Source organism: Lycorma delicatula, chromosome 2 (genome assembly GCF_047948215.1).
Source record: "Lycorma delicatula isolate Av1 chromosome 2, ASM4794821v1, whole genome shotgun sequence".
NCBI classification, from domain to species: Eukaryota; Metazoa; Arthropoda; class Insecta; order Hemiptera; family Fulgoridae; genus Lycorma; species Lycorma delicatula.
In genome coordinates, this window is record NC_134456.1 from 234,145,528 (window position 1) to 234,168,381 (window position 22,854).

The following is a 22,854-nucleotide window of genomic DNA, read 5'->3' on the forward strand; positions in this document are numbered from 1 at the left end:
GAGTCTGTGGTGAGATTTAGTCTGATGTTTGGTATCTTGCGGATGTGAGGGTCCGTGTCTGTTGACTGTGGTGTCTGAATGTGTGTGAGGGCGTATTCCCCTCTTCCAAAAGTAATGCACACCAGCCGTACCAGGAAGGGTGGGTAGCCAGGGGTGGAGGTTTAGTCGATAGCGCGCAGGAACACGTACGCATTTAATAACATGTTGCGGAACCTGTTAGCGAGCCAGATACTGCTCAGGCGCTCGTAAATGGGGTTCCTCCACCTCTTAAAAAAAAAAAGAAAAAAAGAAGACATGTAGTAGCTATATGACTGTATAAGCGGTATCGGTTACTTATTTTCATAAAATTTCAACAGATGAATACTGTTCACACGGGCTTTGTTCATGCGAAGGATTTTCATTAGCTAGATTGTATTTACGTGCCGGCCTCCGAGGTGCGAGCGGTAGAGTTTCGGCCTTTCATTCGGAGGTCTCGGGTTCGAATCCCTGTCAGGCATGACATTTTTATACGTTAAAAAATTGTCATTTCATCTAATTCTCTGGAGCAATACCTAAAGGTGGTCCCGGAAGCTAAAAAAATATACGGGTTTTTATGGACAAGACGTTTGTTTTTCTTCTCAGTTTATTACCATAAATAAAATAAATTCTCTTTAAAGAAATAAAAAAATGCATTGTTTTCAAATAAATGAAGAATAAAAAATAAAATAAAAACGATAATAAGAAATCTAATTTTCATGCAGAATTAATCTTTGTAGGTTTCCTTCCACCATTATTTTTATCAACGAAATTCATTATTGTTTTAGTTTCACTTACTATTAACTAATTATTAGAATCCAACTTTTACCAATATATAGCTTTCTTTTCTATCTAAAACGTAATATACGTGATATTAATAATTAATTGAAAATAAATTAAAATTTACCCAAGCAATATATATATATATATATATATAAATATATATATTTGTTAAAAACGAAAGCAATGTATTTAATTACTCACCCAATTTTCTGAAAAATAAGTTCTGATATTTATTTATAAATACTTATTTCTTTTAATAGTAATAGATCCAGGATAGAATTAAAAGAAAATATCCAATGCCTCGTAGCAAATACTTCATTATTTTATTTTATTTATTATCTTTTAACGTTAAATTTTGATTTAAAATAATTAAAATATGTTTTTGTTTAATTGTCGATTTCCGTGGTGGAGTGGTAGCGTCTCGGACTTTATCCGGAATTCCCGGGTTCGAATATCGGTCAAAGATGGAATTTTTCATTCGCTACAAAATTTTATTCCCATATCCCATTGAAACCCTCTGCATATTTGGCAATACCTTCAAGAAAAATATTGTAGATAGATTAAAATGAATATACAGTGAGCTCACAAAGTCGGTTAGGTGTGTAATTTTTTTGGATGGAGGTGATATTAAGATTAAATCAAAAATTAATAAAATTAATTTTTAAATTTTACGACTTAAAAATGTTTAAATTTTTAAACATATGTTATGTATTTTTAAAAAAGTTATGTTTTACGACTTTTTTTTTTTTTTTTGTCTTCAGTCATTTGACTGGTTTGATGCAGCTCTCCAAGATTCCCTATCTAGTGCTAGTCGTTTCATTTCAGTATACCCTCTACATCCTACATCCCCAACAATTTGTTTTACATACTCCAAACGTGGCCTGCCTACACAATTTTTCCCTTCTACCTGTCCTTCCAATATTAAAGCGACTATTCCAGGATGCCTTAGTATGTGGCCTATAAGTCTGTCTCTTCTTTTAACTATATTTTTCCAAATGCTTCTTTCTTCATCTATTTGCCGCAATACCTCTTCATTTGTCACTTTATCCACCCATCTGATTTTTAACATTCTCCTATAGCACCGCATTTCAAAAGCTTCTAATCTTTTCTTCTCAGATATTCCGATCGTCCAAGTTTTACTTCCATATAAAGCGACACACCAAACATACACTTTCAAAAATCTTTTCCTGACATTTAAATTCATTTTTGATGTAAACAAATTATATTTCTTACTGAAGGCTCGTTTAGCTTGTGCTATTCGGCATTTTATATCGCTCCTGCTTCGTCCATCTTTAGTAATTTTACTTCCCAAATAACAAAATTCTGCTACCTCCATAATCTTTTCTCCTCCTATTTTCACATTCAGCGGTCCATCTTTGTTATTTCTACTACATTTCATTACTTTTGTTTTGTTCTTGTTTATTTTCATGCGATAGTTTTTGCGTAGGACTTCATCTATGCCGTTCATTGTTTCTTCCAAATCCTTTTTACTCTCGGCTAGAATTACTATATCATCAGAAAATCGTAGCATCTTTATCTTTTCACCTTGTACTGTTACTCCGAATCTAAATTGTTCTTTAACATCATTAACCGCTAGTTCCATGTAAAGATTAAAAAGTAACGGCGATAGGGAACATCCTTGTCGGACTCCCTTTCTTATTAGGGCTTCTTTCTTATGTTCTTCAATCGTTATTGTTGCTGTTTGGTTCCTGTACATGTTAGCAATTGTTCTTCTATCTCTGTATTTGAATTCTAATTTTTTTTAAATGCTGAACATTTTATTCCAGTCTACGTTATCGAAAGCCTTTTCTAGGTTTTACGACTTAAGATGTTTAAATTTTACGACTTAAAAATATCTTTTCTTTTTGTTTAATGTAACAAATTCATTACAATATATTTATTAATTTTTTCTTTTAATAAAGTAGTTAAATATTTATTTTTTTATTACAAAAGAGCTATGATCATTAACGTTCTGTGGAAACTGGTAGCGTATGAAAAAGATGCCAAACCTGACACCTCCGCAGGAAATGCAGAGATTCTGCTACTTAGCAACGGGGGTCTAAATACTTTATTTAAATAATAATTAATTTAAACGTTTTAGAACAAAAATTTTTAAATTATAAATCAAATTTTGTTTTACTTTGTTTACTTTTCTCCCAGACAATATGAAATAAATATCAGATTTATTTTTAGATTCAAATATTTCAGACATTTTACAACGCTTAGTTTAGTGAATAGATACAAACTATAAAAAAACTATTTACGAATAAAGTAATTTATCTGCATATGTACATTACACAAAAGAGAGCATTTCTTTTTCTCTTCTCTTTGTTAACGGTATCTATTGATGAATTACAAATAATGAACTTATTTTTATCCAGGCCAGAGTTAGGTTCCGATTAATTGAACCGGTTATTAAAATCCTTCCTTTAAGATCATAATGTGTGCAAATATTTATTGGAAAACCATAAATCGCTATTAGAAATGTTAACTAATATTAGAAATTAACATTTTATAACTTTTTATTGCTTAGAAAGCGATCTACAACTGACCTATCATGATGTGTGCCTTTACGTCTTGTTTTGAATAGAATTCAGAATTTTAAATCGTTTATTGTTTGAAGTTAATTTAATATTAAAGATTTATTATTTTACTTAAAAAGTAGTCGTCAGTTAAAATATATATAACATATAAACATATACTCGTCTAATTAGTTAAAGCTAGTTAGAAACGTTCAAATCACAAATTTATCTACGTTGGCCAACCGCAAAAAAAAGACAATACTAAACCTCCTTTTAATATTACATAGTTTATAAGTAAAAAATTATAAAGATATATATGTATAAAACACAAAGAATAACCGACCAAACAAAGAAACAGTGAAACAAATAAAAGAACAAAAAAACGTAAGTAGCGAAAGGAAATGAAGACTATTTTTTGGTCTTTTCTTTGCTTTTTATCTCCTGAACTTGATCAGCGTTCTTTGGACTAATCTTTGTGCATTGTACTTCATCATCATCATCTTTGTACTTATTTATGTTTATTATATTTCTATGTATACTGTTTAAGATATAAGATATGTATATGTTACCATGAAAGATCAAAACTGACAGATGTCGACATTCTCCGGTGAATGTTGACACTTAACAAATACGTTGGTGAAAGACCGAAATATTTGCTTATTCGGACTTTCGCAATACGTCGACAAATACAGATAAGCTCCGGTGAGAGTCGAAACGATTTTTAGAAATTAAAAAAATCACCCGATACCAATATGAAAGGTAAATAGATTACGAGAAACCCTCATAAAAAAAGGAAATTTAAATTTAAGCAAAACATAACCTACGAGAGGTTTGATAACCTCTTTTAATTAATGTTAAATATGAAAACTATATATGTTATTCTCCAACTTTGGAGGAGATTAATCAAATTTTCAATATTTTATATATTGAAAGTACCATCAGGATATACTGCACGGACGAATGATAAAGATGCAAATAAATAGTCAGATGGTTTGCTCTTTGTTCATTTTTTTAATAAAAATATTTAATTCAACTTTCACCATCACTGCACGCTGAATGCAGTGTATTTGATTAATCGCCTCCAATGTTGGAGAATATCATATACAATTTGTATATTTAACGTTAATTAAACGAGATTAGCGAGCGAAGGTTATGTCTTGCTTAAATTTAAACTTCTTTTTTTTACGAGGATTTCTCGTAATCTATTTACCTTACAGACTGGTATGGGGTGGTTTTTTTTAATTTCTAAAAATCGTTTTGACTCCCACCATAGCTTATCTGTGTTTGTAGACATATACCGGCGAAGGTCCGAATATATAATTATAAATATACCAAATATTTCGGTCTTTCACCGACGTAATTGGTATGTATCGGCATTCACCGGAGAATATTTGACAATATTGACATTCTCTAATTTCGGTATTTCATGGTAACGTATATATATGCAGTTCTTTGAAGGAGTTCAATGAAAACTCCTTTCTGCATATCATTTTTTTGTATTAAAATTTACTTACGGCAGTAAATTGCAACGGATTGTAAAAAAAAACACATTCATATAAATAAATTGTTTTAATATTTATTCGTCTATAAATTTAATCTATACAAAATAATCTGTGAAAAAATTGTTTAAAACGTTTATGCGTTCATTATCTGTTTAATAAAGTTATTCAACATCAAACATAAAATATTTTGTTTTTCGATTCCATTATTTTTTTTTTTTTATACCAGATTTATAAAAAAAACTACTAAAAATTCAATTGTGAGATATTTTTTCAGTTTTTCAAGTCGTATAAAAAAACCCGGCCAAAATCTTTCGCCTGCTTACACTCGCTAACAAAGCGTTTCCTTATCTATAATTATATGAATTTTCTTCTCTATTTTCACCAGTAGAACATGTTCTGAAAGTTTGTAATATTTTTCCCAAATTACTCTGTATAACCGGTTTTAAAAAAAAAAAAATTAATATCAGATAATAAATACTTTTATGAGAAAAACAGCTAGATAGCCCCTTTTGATTGCTATTGTTTTAGTACACATCCATTTATTGCAGATTATAGTAATAAAATTTTCTATTTTTCTATTCAAATTTACTTACGGTTCCCGTAAATTGGAACCGATTGTAAATTAAACCGGGGCAAAGAAATACCGTACATATATAAATTCTTATTGTAACATTAGAACAATTCAAACATTCTTTTTTTTTTAAAAAACAATCAGAAAATTGTTAGTTAATAGAATAATGAAACGTATTTTCAATAATTAATTACGATAAAAATTGAGAAAGCAATCGATGAAGAGATTCACCCGGAGTATTTTTCTACATAGCAGTGAAAAATGGACCATAGCGGGAGAAGGAAAAATAATAGATGCATTTGAGCAGCGGTGATACCGACTGATGTTGAAAATTACACGGAACGAGATAACCAACAAAGGAATTACCAATAAAGCAGTGTTACGAAGGATTGGTAAGTTGCCACGTTTTCGAAGCTTATTAAAGAAACAGCGAGACACGAGAACAGGACATGTAGTACGGCATAATAATTTGTTTCACATCATAATAAAGAGCACAGTTGAAGGAAACTATGGAAGAAGCAGACGAAGACTGCGGTATATTGAGAATGTTGGGTGTAAAACGTACATATAAAAAAAGAGATTAGCGCAAGATAAAACTGCCTGGAGGTGAAAGACTGCTGCTAAACAATCCTTGGATTGATTACAACAAGAAGAAGAAGATTTACGGTAAAAATATTAATCAATCTGATTTATATAATAAAATATAATTATTATTTTGAGATATATTATTTATTTATTTTTTTATATTTTATTGAAAAAGAGAACGCGTTTAAATAAATCCATAGGAGTTATCAAAAATAACTCAAGCGCATCTCGTGTGAGGTATAGCGTAAACTCATGTATTACGTCCTAGATAGTAAAACATAAATACCATCAGTTTGATATATAATAAAATTATTAAAAAATGCGGAAAATAATATAATTACAATTGTAATAATGGTAATAATAATAATAAAGTGTGGTATAAATAGATAATATTAGTTGGTTTTAAATTACAATAAACTTCATATCGTGTTTGTTTAATAATAATTCAAATAATCGTGACTCAAGTTACAACATTTAGCTTACAACTGTACTTTACTTCTTTTCTTATGTAAGTTAGTAAAAGATGATTTAAACTGTAAATAGCCTACGTACCATGCTCTTAACATAACAAAACCGTATGTTTTTTATTTTTATTTTTAACGAATTAAGTCGTGCATAAATAAATAATATCAGGAAGAGTAAATGAATGAATTATGTAAAAAGAAAAAAAAATTATATATATATTTTTAAATGTTATTAAGAGAAGATTTTTCATTATAAATGCTAATTTACACAAATGAATTAACAAATATGCACGTACGCGTGCGGACAGACACAAGTACTAAATATACATAATACATACACAGTCGAACCTCTATATAACGAAATCGAGAATCCCGGAAAAAATTCGTTAAATAGTGGTTCTTCTGAAAATCTATTACTGAACTGTATTTGTGCACTGAACAATATAGGGAGTACGTGTTTAATGTTTTTTTTAAAGAGTTCTGTTTGTTATCTCTACTTATTGTAGATAAATGTATCGTTTAGCTAAATGAATAAAAGTTTGCACGGTAATTTTAATGCTGTGCTGCGTTAGTTAATGGGTTTCGGGAAATTTCGTTTCTTTAATGTATAGGCAGACAGTAACTGCAGAACATGTGTTTAAATCTTTTGTTAGAATTTTATTGTTAATGGGTTATGAGAGAACCTTGGGAATTTTCGCTTTATCAGCAATAAAAATAACCTGCCGTCCTTTTTTTTCCTGTTTAGCCTCCGGGAATCACCGTCGGGTATTATTTCAGAGGATGAATGAGGATGATATATGTATGAATGTAAATGAAATTAGTCTTATGCAGTCTTAGGTCGACCATTCTTGAGATGTGTAATTAATTGGAACCCTAGTATTTCTAGTATTTTTTTAATTTTTTTTTTACAATTTTACAATTTTTTTTTTAATTAAAAAAATATTTTTTGTTACCACAGATCATTGGAGTGAAATAAGCAAAAAGATTTTATAGTGTTTTGAAAAAATATACCTTTTCTTTTTCCTGTTTAGCCTCCGGTAATTATCATTCAGATAATACTTCAGAGGATGAATGAAGATGATATGTATGAGTGTAAATGAAGTGTAGTCTTGTACATTCTCAGTTCGACCGTTCCTGAGATGTGTGGTTAATTAAAACCCAACCGCCAAAGAACACCGGTATCCACGATCTAGTATTCAAATCCGTATAAAAGTAACATCCTTTGCTAGGATTTGAACGTTGGAACTCTCGACTTCGAAATCAGCTGATTTGCGAAGACGGGTTCAGACCAACCCGGTGGGTTAATCTGTCATTCTTAACTGTTACGAGAGTACAGAGTGATTACAAATGAAATATACACTTTCAATAGCTTATAAAAAATTAAACTGGTGTATGTGAATGCAGTAAGTGATGTGGTTTAACAGGGAATTTTTTAAAGTTTATGTTGGTATATTTGCTTTACTGCTAATGTCACTGATTGTCGTGTCATGTTACCAGTCTGTTAAGACTAGTAACATGACACTAATGCAGTAGAGAAAGCTTTTTGTGTGCTGGAATAAGCCAAAACAAATTCGGTTATTGTTGTGTAGCGACATTTCAGAAGAAAATATGGTAAATCATACCAAGAAGAAAATCAATCTATGACTTGAATAAACAGTTTCAAAACACAGGGTATCTGTACGGAAAGACCTCCTGTTTCAGAAGAACGAATTGATCATGTCTGTGATGTGTATCGATATAGCCCAGGCAAATCGAGTAGATCAGCAAATTTGGAATTGAAAATTTCTCATCCAATTGTGTGGAAAATTCTACGAGAACATTTGAAAATGACGCTTTATAAATTACACTTAGTACAACATTTAAAAGTCAAGGATAAAGTCTTACGTAAACATTTTTGTGTGACGTTGTAGGAATGTGTTGAAAATGAAGATGGTTTTATCATCGCCTAATTTTCAGTAATGAATGTACGTTTCACATTAGTGGAAAAGTTAATAGACATAATTTAATAATATGGGGTACAGAAAACCCAAGAGAAAGTTTACAACATATACGCGATTCCCCTACAGAGAACGTGTTTTGTGCTGTATCTCGTAAAAGGGTATACAGGCTGTTTTTTGTTTTTCACGAAGTGACAGTAATCGGAGTAATTTATCTGGTCATGTTAAGCGAATGGCGTTAGCCATTCGCTTAACATCCTCCTCGTTAAGCGAATCTTCCTCGTTAATCGAGCCATTCGCTTAACGAGGAAGATAGTGACAACTTCGTTTTTGTACAAGATGGAGCTCTGCCTCACTGGCACTTACAGGTCCGAAATTATCTAGATGAACGCCTTTCCAGACGATGGATTGGCCGTACAAATGAAGAAAACATGGTGTTTAAGCGTTAGCCACTACTTAATGCAGACTTAACGCCTTGCGACAACTTTTTGTGGGGTTATGTAAAAGATAAAGTTTTTGTACCGCCTCTTCCTGTTGATATCGACGACTTAAAACAGCGCATCAGAAATGTTGTTGCTACTGTTGACCGGCATATCCTTGCACGTGTTTGGCACGAATTCGACTACCGTGTAGATATCTGTCGTATTACAAACGATGCGCATATTGAACATTTATAAATAAAAAGTTAAAGAATTCTTCTATATTATCACGTAAGTAATCGACTGTTAAAAAATAAATTTTTAATAAGCTATCGAAAGTGTACATTTTATTTATAATCACTCTGTACTTTGTGTTTATACACAGGTAAAATTTAAGTAGGGAAATCAAAAGAATAACTACCTTATACTCGAAGAGATGTCCAAAATACTAAATTTAATGTCATTATTTAAAAAAAAAAACATTTCGTAAAAATTGCTGTATGTTACTACTTATTGTATTATGCTAATATGCATTTCGTTATATAGAGGTATGAATATGTAATTTTATTAAAGTATTACGGTGCAGTAAATTTTTGTTTTTAAAATCGAGGTTATAGTAATATCGAGGTTCGTTATATAGAGGTTCGACTGTATAAAATTTTCTATGTATACACATACATATATATTTTACAATTATTTTTGCAATAAAATTGGTGAATACTTTATTATAACTAAATAAAATAAAACTTTTTTTCCAGGAATTCAGAATTCGTTTGTTAAAAGTCTAATAAAAAAGTACTAAAGATTAAGGTAGCGCTATAACAGCAGTAGCTTTTGCTTAATAATATAAATGAAAGTAAAAACAAAATCAGTAAAATAGTATATTTTTAATCGATTATTAAAAATTTTTTTTTATCAAATCGGTCGGCGATCTGATTCTCTGCTGAGAATTCGGTGTAGAGTAAAACCTCGTTAATCCGGACCTAATGGGACTCGAGATCATCCGGATTATCACGAATATTTGAGAATTATAGGTTTAAAATATAAAAACACGAACTTTATTTTAAAATTAACTTATTTATTTTGTTTTAGAATATAAAACGCAATAAAGACGCATCCGAATTAAAGAGGTCCGGATTAACTAGGTTTTACTGTATTTAATGATTTTTGATTAACGTATTATATCTGTATACTGAAATGAAACGACTAGCACTAGATAGGGAATCTTGAAGAGCTGCATCAAACCAGTCAAATGACTGAAGAAAAAAAAAGTATTATATCTCTCTTATCTGACTTTAATGGATGATTTTAACGTTTTTTACTTCATTATCATTTGCCTTTATTCGAATTAATTATTTGTTATCTGTTATTGCTTCGTTTATCGTGGTTATAAATTTATTGTGTTTATGCATTCGTCATGAGCGTCATGAGAAGTGATGCATATTATTAATACTGTATTTGGGGTCGGCTATCTTTGGATGGTCTCCTAATATGTTACTCAGCCTAAAACTTTTACTTTTCATCGCCAAACTTTTGGCGACCGTTTGTGAAAATAAATTGTTAAAAAAAAATAAAATGTATATACGAGTATATATACATATTATTATGTTTTAAATTTATATATATATATTTTTTTAAGTGTAACAGAACTAAAAACATGTAATAAAACTCAACGATTTCCCTAAAACTAAAAATTAAATTATTATCAGTGGTTGTTTAAAAAACAAACAAAACTTTACTTAAGCGAGCTTTTAAAGTTCTTTCCAGTACCGATACGGATTGATTATCCGTAAATAAAATAAATGTATTCCAGTGTTAGAAATATTATTGTTTTAAAATACTTATTAAACCGGTTCAAATAAATTTTAAATGTATTCCTTAATTTTGTAATATTAATTTAAAAAAAGTATTAACATGTTATTTTTCTGTGACTGTCATTAGCTGCTTGTAATAGTTAATTAATACCCATATTGCAGACACTCAGGCACATCGATTTGTCAACACTTTCATCTGGCTCTAATAGCAATTTCTATTTGAGTAATAATTGTATATCCTTTGAAGCGAAAGATAATTCCCTAATTAGGATTCGTCAACCCTAAAACTCTTGACCTAGTACTCATATAAAGTATTGCTTCGTGTAAAATCGGATTAAAATAATTAAAAATTAATTATGTAATTGTTAAATAATTAACTATAAATTTTATTAATTAATATCGAATAGATGATAATTGAAGAAAAAATAGAATTTGCAATTTAAACAGGTTTTTTGTTGTTAAATTATATTCTTAGTTACATAAGAATAAGACTTAAAACAAAATATATTTTACGCAATTAAGTGAATAAATTATAATATATATATATATATATATATATATATATATATATATATATATATATATATATATATATATATATATATATGTATATTAGCATTAAATAAAAAGAATTACTAAGATATTTAACCGCATTAGTGTGAATTAATTATCTGTGTGAAAGAAGAATTTGTTTTGTTTAATAAGAGAAACTTTTTTCTTTTATTTCTGGTATACCAATACCGTATACTATATTATCAAATAATTTTACAAACAATTTTGATTTACGTTATTAGTTTCTCTATCTTGTAATAAATATTTATTTTTTTGTATTTATCATATGATTAACTAAACTTTAAGGAATTTTTCTTAGGTTTACTAAGAGGTACGATGAAGGAATGATCATATTTCATAAATATTATAATGAGTAGGATTATGATAAATTTAGCATAAGCATGCAGTAATAGAATATGATGAGATCTTTGATAACATATGTTTTGAAAAAGATAACATGTGCAATTACCAGAAGGAAAAGGTTGCAACTTTAACCATAAAGAGAAGAGAATAACTTATAATTTTCTACAGATAAACTCAACGTAACGAAAAATTTTATTATTATTATTATTATTAGGTGGAAGAGTGTGGCCCGATTCGTCGGAAGCATTCTCAGGACCAAGAAGAGCGACCTGGAGAGTCATTTGTCAGGTGAAAATTAAGTAGCGGCCTTTTCATGTTAGGATAGGAAGACTCGGCCTGAAGTAATGTGTTAAAACGGTTCCGGGTCAAGTTCTGATAGAAAGGGAGGGGGTCTTTAGTCGGTAGTCTGCTGATGGCGTTTGGATAAGACCCCCAATAGGAGCCCTACATTCGGTTCGAAAAATAAATTTTTACCTCTCTCCCTCCACCAAAAAAAAATATTTTTAATTTCTCGGCATTTATAGTATAATGTATCCTAAAGTATGGCAATCATGCCAAAAGAAATCTTTTCAATTTTTTTTTTAATATTTTGGACGCATGGTGGGTCATTAAAGTGTAGAGAAATACAAAACAAACGGGACATTCTGTCCGTATGTATGTATGTATCGGCATATATTCAGGTTAATAATTTAGGGATGGGTAGAAAATAAAAATCTTCAAATGTCTTTAGAGATTACCATAGTATACATGGTAGTGTCCAAATATAGGGTATTAATACTGTTAAGTATAAAATTTACTTATTTAATTTTATTTATCGAATCTCAAATGGGTGGAGAGGCAAAAGATAAAGGAAGTTGAGGGGATGATATCTCGACTGGTGTTGAACTTACTGAAAATTTTATCTATACAGGTTTAAAAGGATAAAAATGTTGTTTAATAAAATTTTCCCAAATTAAAAAAAAATCTGATGTGGACACCACATCAATTTCTTGTACGCCTATTAAATTACATACACACATTTTTTTAAAATGAAAGGTACAGGGTGTCCCATATAAAATGCAACCCATCAATTACTCATCCATGAAATTTCAAAAGTCAAGCGTACTCCCTTACTCGTTACTGAAATGGACTCGTCCAACATCTGAACATCGCGGCGTCGCAGTAGAACACTACCGATAGTAACAACAATGCAATAATAACGTTCAATGTATTCCTAGAGACAAGATGGTGTTTTCGCTAGATGAACGTGTTTTCATTGTTGGTCGTACTTCAGTACGAAATCAGCGGTCGCAGTGCAAGATTTGTTTCGCCATAAGTACCCAGATAAACCGGCTCCTAACAAAACATCAGTATTAAGGTTAGTCGCAAAATTTAGAGAGACCGGTTCTGTTAATAACAAGGAACACAAAAGATCTGCGTCAGTGTTGAATACAGATACAGTCGCTGAAATCAAAGACCGATTACTCGCCTCGTCAAATAAATCGAAGATTGTCTGCTGAAATTAATTTATCTAAATCGACTGTTCATCGGGCGACCAAACAATTACAATTACGACCTTATCGCATTCAAACGGTTCATCGACTTCTTGAGCCCGACAAAGAAAAACGGCTACAATATTGTCAACGGTTCCGTCGATTTCTGCGCGAGGGAATTAATGTTGTGGATTCGTTATTTTTCACAGATGAAGCACGGTTTCATTCGGACGGCTACGTAAACAGCCAAAACAGTAGAATTTGGAGAGCTGAAAATCCCCACGTTTATCACGAAACAATTACACCCGCAGAGGTTGTGCGTGTGGTGCTCGATATCGCGGAAGAAAATAATCGGTCCTATTTTTTTCGAGTACACCATTAATGCAGAACGATATCAGGATATTTTATTTCGGTTCATCGCACTCTTGGAAGAGGTAGACAGACACTGCCGGCTACAACATGACGGTGCGACATCGCACTACGCAGGTTCAACTTCTGATTTCGTCAAGGAATTCTTTGGTAATCGTGTTATCGGTCGAGGTTTGTTGCCACCAAGATCTCCAGATTTGACTGCGGCGGATTTTTTTCTACGGGGTCACCTCAAAGAAAAAGCCTACAGCAACAAACCACGAACACTTGAACGATTGAAAGTCAATATTGAACAAGTTGTATTAAATATCCAGCCGCAAACTTTGAAAAAAGTTGCAAGAAACGCTGTAAAAAGTATTGAAGCTTGTATTCAAAAAGATGGCGGCCACTTCCAACATTTGCTATAAATGTAAGGTAATGGATGGTAATAACAAAAATTACATCTACATTTACACATGTTTTTTTTATTATTTTAATACCTACCAATATAAGGTTGGGTTGCGTTTTATATGGGACACTCTGTATATAAAATTTTATTTCATAAATAACTTCTGATATTTTTCATATTTTTTTTTAATTGAATTATTATTCATCATAAATATTTTACAATCAGAGGTTAATAATTGTTAATAAATCAATATTTTTAATTTAAAAAAAAACCAGTTGAAAAAAGAAGAAGATGAAATCTGATTCGAACCGATGAGCCTTCCCCTTGTAAGATTCAAATATTTCATAAACTAAAATTTGGCCATAACACTAGAAATTTTTGTATTATCGATTTTCAGCGATATATCATAAGTACCACTTACGATATATCGCTGAAAATCTCTCAACGAGGGCTGATTACTGCAGTTAAGAAATAGTCCAAAATTCAAACCTTTTTGGATTTCGGGCTTTTTAGGACACTTCTGGTTCAGTCGATTGTAATCAAAAGGGGAGGAGCGAAACTAGATGTTACAAAAGTCCTAAATCCAAAATACCAACATTCTACGGCTAATCGTTATTTAGTTATACGTACGTACGTACAGACGCCCCGTCGAAACTAGTAAAAATGGATTCAAGGATGGTCAAAATGGATATTTCCGTTGAAATCTGAAAACTTAAATTTTTCCCGATCACAATACTTTTTTTACTTCGTAAAAGGAAGTAAAAAGAAATTTCTATTCAAAATATTCATAATCAATCAGTTTAAACGATAAAATATTTTTAATTTTTTAATTATAGATTTTGGATCCTCCAAAGTATAAATTGGAGCGAAATCTTTAAAATTTTTAGTAAGTTATATCTTTCTTTTTCCTGTTTAGCCTCCGGTATTTACCGTTCAGATAATACTTCAGAGGATGATATGTATGAGTGTAAATGAAATGTAGTGGTCTTGTACAGTCTCAGTTCAACCCTTCCTGAGATGCGTGGTTAATTGAAATCCAACCACCAAAGAACACCGATATCCACGATCTGGTATTCGTATAAAAATAATTGACTTTACTAGGACTTGAACGTTGGAACTCTCGACTTCCAAATCAGCTGATTTGGGAAGCCGCGTTTACCACTAGACCAACCCGATGGATTACCAAGTTATATTTAACTTCAGTTAGATTTACACATTAAATTTTTTTAAATTTAATACTTAATAATCCAAAACTATTAATTTTGAGATATAACTTTATATTTAAAAAGATTGTTCTGTTAATACAGATAAACTTTTGTAGGTGATGGAAGTATTTTAACCCTACGCTTGCGAACCGATCCTTGGTGTACGGCAACACGAGTATGTATTTGTGATTTTTGAGGTCTATTGAATGGTATGATTAAATATTTTCAAATTTGGTACGATAACTTTTAAATATGGGACATTTATATTATTAAAATTTAAAATTTACATCTAAAATGAGATGAAGAGATATAGGGAATTTATAGCTCATCTCTAGATCGGGGCTGGACTTACGAAAAATTTTACTGGTACGACTTTTGACTTTTTTTTGCAGAAAATGAATTTTAACAAATAATATTTTTCCAAAAATGGATTCAAATAAAAAATAACGAATTTTTTTAGACATTTGTTCGTTATGAAAGAGCTGGTCATTACCCCGGTGGAGATTGTAGCGTATAAAATATTATTTCTGACCGAGATTCGAACAGGGGACCACCACACGAAATGCCGAGACGGTAACTATTCAGCCACGGTTGTCGGCTGAGTAAGTAGACACGATTTATTTCCTTGAAATTATCGACTTTTTTCCCTTTAAATTTGATACACGTATGTATGTATAATGTATTATACATAATGGTATGTATGTATAATATATTAATATTGGTATTTGGGTCTGAAAATAGTAAATAATAAAACAACGGGTTAAATGTATAAAAATATACATGGGGTGTATTTTAATATTTTGAGGGTTAGTAATCTATTGTGTTTAAACTTGGTGTTTGTTTTTAGAGGTGAGCTCATGAAGACGTCAGAGTTGATGCGCGCCGTCTGCTGCGTTCACGGAGCTGTTTCAACAGTTACGCTACGTTCCGTTACTACATTGTGCGCTGCTTTTTACTGTAACTTGAAGAAAACTGTTCGTTGCAAGATTTTATGATTATTTAATTACGAACTCTTTGTTTTAATGTGTGTAGAAATAAAGTAATAGTTATTTATCAGGTAAGACGTTTCATTATTATTTAATATTGAATATCTCTATTTGTATTTGTTTCGCTTCCGATATTCATAAAGGAGCTTTCTAGTGTAAAATGATATAATCGTTTAGTAAGAACTGGTATTGTGAAATCGGGTAAACATTTAAAGCCAAGAAGTTCAAACCTAAATACGAATATTATTGCTATTATAATCTATGTTTCTTGGTAGATAGTAAAATTTGACAAAAATATTAAACAAAAAGATATTCCATTCTAATAATTTCACTAAAATGAAAATTTACTTACATATATTCAATAAGTGTCGGGTTCGATAACCAACATTTTACATTACATCATATTAGTATTTATCTATTTCAGGTATTACAGGCTCAAACCTAATTAAAATTAATATAAATATTGCTTATTTATGATGAGAAAGAGATTAATTTTATTATATATTAAATATTCAAATCCTGACCAAGAATCGAACCCAGAATATTCAGATTAAAATAGAGACACTATCACTCTATAGTGATAGTGTCTCTACTATAGAATATAGTAATTCCTTTTATCAAATTCCTGTACTATTACAAAAACTTTCATTCAGGCTACTCTCCTCAAAAAAAAGATACGGTCATCATAGTAGATTAAAAATCAGAATTTTTTCAAATATTAAGAGGTACGTACACATATTCATAGGATATGGAAGTACTACGGTAAACTTCATCGTCGTATTTCACTCGTTAAAGTAATTAAAAAAGTTCATATAAATATGGATCTGAAAACATTTCGTTAACGAATTACAGCTAGTAAAAGATTTCGCCCCGATTTCTGCTCCTCTGCTGAAATGAAGTTCTACTGAAATTCTTGGAAGGTAAATTAAGAAGCGAATTTAGTGTTTTGTTATGGTTTCCTTGAATAAAATAGGTTTCAGAACCATATCTGCTGTAGTTTTTGAGAAATCTGGTGTGACAAACCAATAAATTGGGGTAAAAAACCCTGTTTTTTTATGTTTTACGTACAATATCTTTGTTAAATGGGGAATAAACACATAAAACGTTTAAACAAAACTTGTAGAAAATTGAATTCTGAACAAAATGGTGTAAGATAATTTGAATAAAACAAAAAAAATCCCTTTCGGCACGCCGAAAGGCGGAGGTAGATTTCACCGCTAAGTAGAGGATAAAAAAGATTTCCAACTTAAAATTAAGAAAAACTTCAAATTTACTCAATACGATGGTTGCACGTGAAAAAAATGTCTCATATTTAGCGTACGACAAGCTCCATTTTCTTACAATTCTAGTAATATTTTGCTGTAAGGGTTGATCATATCGAAAATTATTATCATATCAAAAAACGACTGCAGATAAGGTTCTGAAACCTATTTTATTCCATTTTCAGGTCAAAAACTATAAGAAATCACTAATTCTGCCCCTTAATTAACGTCCTAAAAATTTCAGTATGATCTCATTTAACCGAGTAGCTGAAATCCGAGCGAAATCTTTTACCAGCCGTTACTCGCAAACGAAACATTTTTGAACATATGTTTATTGAACATTTTACGTTATTTTTCATAGTAGAATAGGTTATGAAAGTTCCGGGAGAACTTCGCGATACACTCTATATATTTCTAGTTTGAGGTAATATTTATACAGTTTGAGGTAATTTGCATATTTTTAGTTTGAGATAATACGATTTGTTTTTTAATTTAAAAAAACTTTAATGTTTGAATTTTAATTTATAAAATAATTTTTTTAACATTTTTCATGAAAATTAATTTATTTTCTATTTATTAATTATTTTTTGTATTATTAATAATTTTTTTGAGATAACGGGCACGGACTGTTTTCCCCTATAAAAATTTGTAAGCGTACGAAAAATGCTATGGCTAACCGGGATCCGAACCCGGGACCGCCCAGCTGAAAGGCTGAAACGTTACCACTCCGCCACGGAGGTCGGTATTATTATTTTCAATAAAATTATCATTTTAACAAAAAACATGGCCAAAAAGTTGAAATGACAAAGCCAAGGATTCTGACCAAGATATATATAAAAAAATACTTTTACAGTATGTTTTAATCAGGGTGAAGAAAATTTCATTATCAACGGATAAGTCGTTCAGAACCTGCATAGGTATACAAAGAGACTTTCTTTTTTATACTGACCTATATAAACGTGTGTGTGTGTGTGTGTGTGTGTGTGTATATATATATATATATATATGAACGAAGTGTTGATAAAACCCTATTCTTTAAAATTTAAAAAAAAAATACTATTCACAATTTACTATTAATAATAATATAAAAAAAATTTTTCTACAATTTTTAAATAATATATACTTATGTAATAAAATATGAGTAGAAAAAGAATCAAAGAGATTAGAGAAAAAGGAAAAGAAAAAATAGAGATGAAGTAAGAAAAAGGTGAAGTAATAGACCGATTTTCTCATTCTTACACGTGAATAGTTTGACGGAAAAGGAAGGCTATTTGCAGTGAATAAAATTACCAGTGTGTAAATATAATCGGGGAAGTGTACGCGTAATACATGATAATGACAACAGGAAAAAGCGTATGAATAGATTGCGTAATGATAATAATGAATACGTGAAAAACTATACGTTTCTTTTAATTTCTGTTTCATTAATTATTATTTTTATTTATTTCTTTTAAATCTTTGAAAATTATGTTCATATAAAAATTTGGTTTTCGATTTTATATTTTATTAGGAGTAATTTTACTTTCCAGCCGTAGTAATGTTAAAAAACATTACGTAAGTTTCTCAAAATGTTTAATTAATATTTGCTTTTTTTTAAATAAACTGAAATTTTCAATTAAATATATTAAATTAATAAAAAGTAATTAAAATATTTGTTTTATATAATTAAGATATTACTTGCAGATTTTACTTCACTAAGGAGTTAAACAGAATAAGTAGCGACTATACTTCATCTGGAAAGTTCTGAGTTCGAATCCTGATCATAATTTTTCGTTTATCATATGCTAAAAAATTAATACTATGAAATAAAAATCCGATGTGTACACCACATGACTTTCTTGTACGCCTTCTAAATTACGTATACACATTTTTTTTAAACGATAAAATTTTATTTCACTAATACCTTCTGATATTTTTTCATATTTTTTTTTGTTATTTTTGAATTATTTTTATTGTAAAAACTGTACGATCAGAGGTTGATCATTATTAATAAATCAGTATAGTTAAATTAAAAAAAAGGAAATGAAGTCTGATTCGAACCGATGTATCCTTGTAAGATGCAAATATTTCATTAATTAAAATTTTATTCTCCCCTGTGTTCATTAAAGTCGTGCTTCTGATAATAATAAATAAATAAAGATTAAAGTTTGTTGAATTTATAAAAAAATATAAGCCTCTTATAATTTATTCAGACTGCATTAATTTATTGATAATTTGGTCAGTAAAAGACCCGAAACTTTGAGTGATCTAAAGAATGAGGGTTTCAAAATAGTCGACCTCCATCTTAAAAATAGTAGTTATAGACGATTACGCGTCCTTCGTACAGATAAAAATATTTTTTGCCCGAATCTTAGTGTTATACGATAAACAGCACTAGGTGGTGAAAGTATTTCGTTACTCATTTTTTTTTTTTTTAATTTTTAATTTATTCTATTTTATATTTTTTAGCCAAGTAATGAATAGAGGTGCAACTAATCGCGTCGCACATACGATAACAGTTACAGTGTCTGTGTTGGTTGAGCCGCCGCGTCCTAGACCATCACATCCCTTAAAAAATTGAAATAAAAATAAAACCAGAAATAGTTTTTAATTATTTATCTGAAGACTGTTTGTAAGCCCAAAATCTAGTGAATATGTCGTTTAATATGAGAATTTATAATCATCATTCAAAATTTTTTTAACTTTCTTAATTTTTTAAAGTCAAATTTTGAATATGTTAAAATTGTTTTTAAATATTCACTTCAAGATTACACAGATCAAAAATGAAGTATATATCTTCATTTGTTATTGAGAAATTCAGAACTACCCAGGTTTCAAAAAAAAAAAAAACAATTCTAAAATTCAATTTAACCCTTTAAATTCAAATTTCAAAAAATCCTTTCTTACTATGCTATTAACCGCAAGAAGAACGTGTATACAAATTTTCATCGATTTATCTTCAGTAGCTTTTGCTGAATGTTGATTAAGAATCACTCATGACATGTTCTTTTATACGTATAGATATATTGATTAATATAATGGTGATTTTGTGACTGGTAGCAGGAATTAATTTGTCTGTTTAAATACTTTTAATTAACATTTGTTAGAAGTTATTGTGGGGAAATAATTAATAATTTTCATATTTATAAAATTTATTTCAATATGATTTGCTTTAAACTTTAAATAATTTAAAACTATGAATATTTTTATATTACGCATTTTAATATTATTTTTTTTTTTTTTAGTATGATTACATAAATAATAAAATAGACTTAAAAATTGAAAATTAATTATTTTTCATTATTTACTTCCTTGTACAAAGTAAAGAAAGTATTGTGATAGTGAAAAATTTCAGTTTTTAGATTTCAACAGAAGTTTCAATTTTGACCATTTCTGAATCTATTTTGACTAGTTTCGGCATGACGTCTGTACGTACATACAGATACTGATACATACAGACGTCTGACGTCTGTATGTATCTCACATAACTCTTTCTTTCTTTTTCTGTTTAGTCTCCGGAACCACCGTAAGGTATTACTTCAGAGGAGGAATAAGAATAATATGTATGAATGTAAACGATTGTAAAGACTACAGCTTTACAATCTCAGGTCAACCATTCCTGAGATGTGTGGTTAATTGAAACCCAATCACCAAAGAATACCGGTATCACGATGTAGTAATCTCGCATAACTCAAAAACGATTAGCCGTAGGGTATTAAAATTTTGGATTTAGGATTGTTGTAACATCTAGTTGTGCACCTCCACTTTTGATTGCAATCGAGTGAAACAAAAGAGTTCAAAAAAGCTCAAAATCCAAAAAAATTTGGATTTTGGACTTTTTATTTACTGCAGTGAGAGCTCATCAATCCTTCATTGGGAGCTTTTCAACGATATTTCATAAGTGGTACTTATTTTCACTGGTTCCAGACTTATAGCCAAATAAAATTTTCGTTAATGAAATATGGATCTTATAGGGGAGGGGAAGGCACATTGGTTCGAATCAGACTTCATCTCCTTTTTTTTTTTTTAATTTAAATATATTGATTTATTAATAATTTTTTTAACCTCTGATTGTAAAAAAAATTACATAAAATTACGTTAAATTCAGTAACAATAAAAAAAAAAAATCAGCATTTATTAATAAAATAAAATTTGACGTACTTTTCAGTTTAATAATTTAAACTTTTGAAGCTGTTGCCAAATTAAAACTACAATTAAAAACTTATTTATCTTTAATCTGGAGACGACTTCAAAAAATTAAAATTTAAAGAATTGAAAAAAGTATTGTTTTGGGATTTTTAGTTTAATTTTTCGATTATTTTTATGTATAATCTTTTAATTAGTTTTAAACTTTTATTAAAAATATAAGTAGGGCTACTTAGGTATTAGTAGTCCATTTATATAAAAAAAAAAAATAGTATTTCCAGAAACGATGTCTAGAAAATTTGGAATAGCTAAGGCTAAATGGAATGTGGAAATAATATGTTATTAAAGTTATAACTTTTTTAATCTAAATTTTCCAGTTGGACATAAAATCATTACGTGTAATTACTGTTTATTAAGCAGTGAAAACGGTATAAAATTCTTCAAGTCGGTTATATATACCAAGTAATTTTTTGTTAAAAATATTAATTTTGAAACTTCATATTCGGTTCATAATGTAAGGAATACCTTTTTAAATTTTTATTTGAGATAAAATGAAAACAAAATCTAAAAAATAAAACAAATAAATAGGTTGAAATGAGAAACGTTGTACTTATAAGTTAGTTTATAATTTGCTGAATTGTTTTGATTAATTTGTATAATTTATTGTTGTACTGTATATAGTCTTTTAAGCGCGTTAATAATTGTCGTTATAACAACTGAGATACCGAGGCTATAGGTAACAATCTATTTATTATATTTTTAATTAAAAATGTAAGAAAAACATTTTGTAAATTTCAGATAAGCTGAAGGAAATTAGATTTATACATTTACGTACCTGTTACAAAGTATAAAAATTGTAACCTAATTTTCTGGTAACAAGAATATATAATTATGGAAAAATATACAAAAATAAGTTTTATTTAAAAAAAGTTTTTTTAAAATTAATATTAAAAATAATTCCATCTAAAATAAAAATAAAAAATAAAAAAATAAAACATTAACGTAAATGGAAAAAAAATTATTTCAAAAAATATATAAAAATGTAGAAAAAAATTTAATTTAAGTGGTAAAAGAAGTTTAATTGTAATTAATATATATTCGTATGTTTAGTTTTATGTTAAAACTAATGGACACTCACCTTGTATGTATCTTGCATGGGTAGAGAGGAACAACGACCCGTTGTCTAAGCACAATTAGTAAAATTCGCGGTTCAGGTAGTGGGTCATATATATAGCGTGGGGGCTAGCAAATAGGGAGGGGGTTGTATGACCTTACCCCCACTTTCTGACCTTGTGATCCATTACTTTCACTCTCGCTATAGAATCTTCTTCACTTTCAATGTCATCTGTAACATCAACAGCTGTAATAAAAGAAAAGAAACACGGGATGTAAGAATGTTTATTTTAAGGAATATCCAGGAATGTTACGTCTTATTGCTAATAATCTTTCATTATCTTCTATGTAATGAATACGATTTATAACAATTGTCTTTCAACAATTAAAATAAAACAAATTGTTTA

The 22,854-nt window shown here is 29.6% G+C and overlaps 1 protein-coding gene across 1 annotated transcript in view; it reads right to left on the reverse strand.

The window, feature by feature from the left end:
• Positions 1-22,541, reverse strand: part of LOC142319757 (uncharacterized) — a 124,071-nt gene extending 101,530 nt beyond the window's left edge. Inside the window, exon 1 of the mRNA XM_075357392.1 lies at positions 22,473-22,541. Coding sequence (XP_075213507.1) covers positions 22,473-22,490 — 18 coding nt within the window. The 5' untranslated portion in view covers positions 22,491-22,541. The remainder of the gene's footprint in view (positions 1-22,472) is intronic.
• Positions 22,542-22,854: the final 313 nt, after the last annotated feature.